The sequence below is a fragment of the Saitoella complicata genome (assembly GCF_001661265.1).
Source record: "Saitoella complicata NRRL Y-17804 unplaced genomic scaffold SAICOscaffold_10, whole genome shotgun sequence".
Lineage (NCBI taxonomy): Eukaryota > Fungi > Ascomycota > Saitoellomycetes > Saitoellales > Saitoellaceae > Saitoella > Saitoella complicata.
In genome coordinates this window covers 83348-83729 of record NW_017567001.1, presented here as the reverse complement: position 1 = coordinate 83729, position 382 = coordinate 83348, and the positions used below count along the sequence as shown (strand labels likewise).

Genomic DNA, 382 nt, shown 5'->3' with positions numbered 1-382 from the left:
AACGCTGCTGGTCGGGAGGATACCCTCCTTGTCCTGAATCTTAGACTTGACATTGTCGATGGTGTCAGAAGACTCGACCTCGAGGGTGATGGTCTTGCCGGTGAGGGTCTTGACGAAGATCTGCATACCACCACGCAACCTCAACACAAGGTGGAGAGTAGACTCCTTCTGGATGTTGTAGTCGGAGAGGGTGCGGCCATCCTCAAGCTCTGTGTCGCCACCAAGGTTAGCATACACGCCAAAACAAACGCGTCAATGGGGCAAAACTCACGCTTTCCAGCGAAGATAAGACGCTGCTGGTCGGGAGGGATACCCTCCTTGTCCTGAATCTTAGACTTGACATTGTCGATGGTGTCGGAAGACTCGACCTCGAGGGTGATGG

At 53.7% G+C, this 382-nt stretch overlaps 1 protein-coding gene across 1 annotated transcript in view; it reads right to left on the bottom strand.

The window, feature by feature from the left end:
- Positions 1-382, bottom strand: part of SAICODRAFT_65409 (ubiquitin) — a gene marked incomplete at its 3' end in the record, with an annotated part of 1656 nt that overhangs the window by 690 nt on the left and 584 nt on the right. Inside the window, exons 4-5 of the mRNA XM_019170142.1 lie at positions 272-368; positions 24-209 (exon numbers count right to left, since the gene is read on the bottom strand). Coding sequence (XP_019024456.1) covers positions 24-209; positions 272-368 — 283 coding nt within the window. The remainder of the gene's footprint in view (positions 1-23; positions 210-271; positions 369-382) is intronic.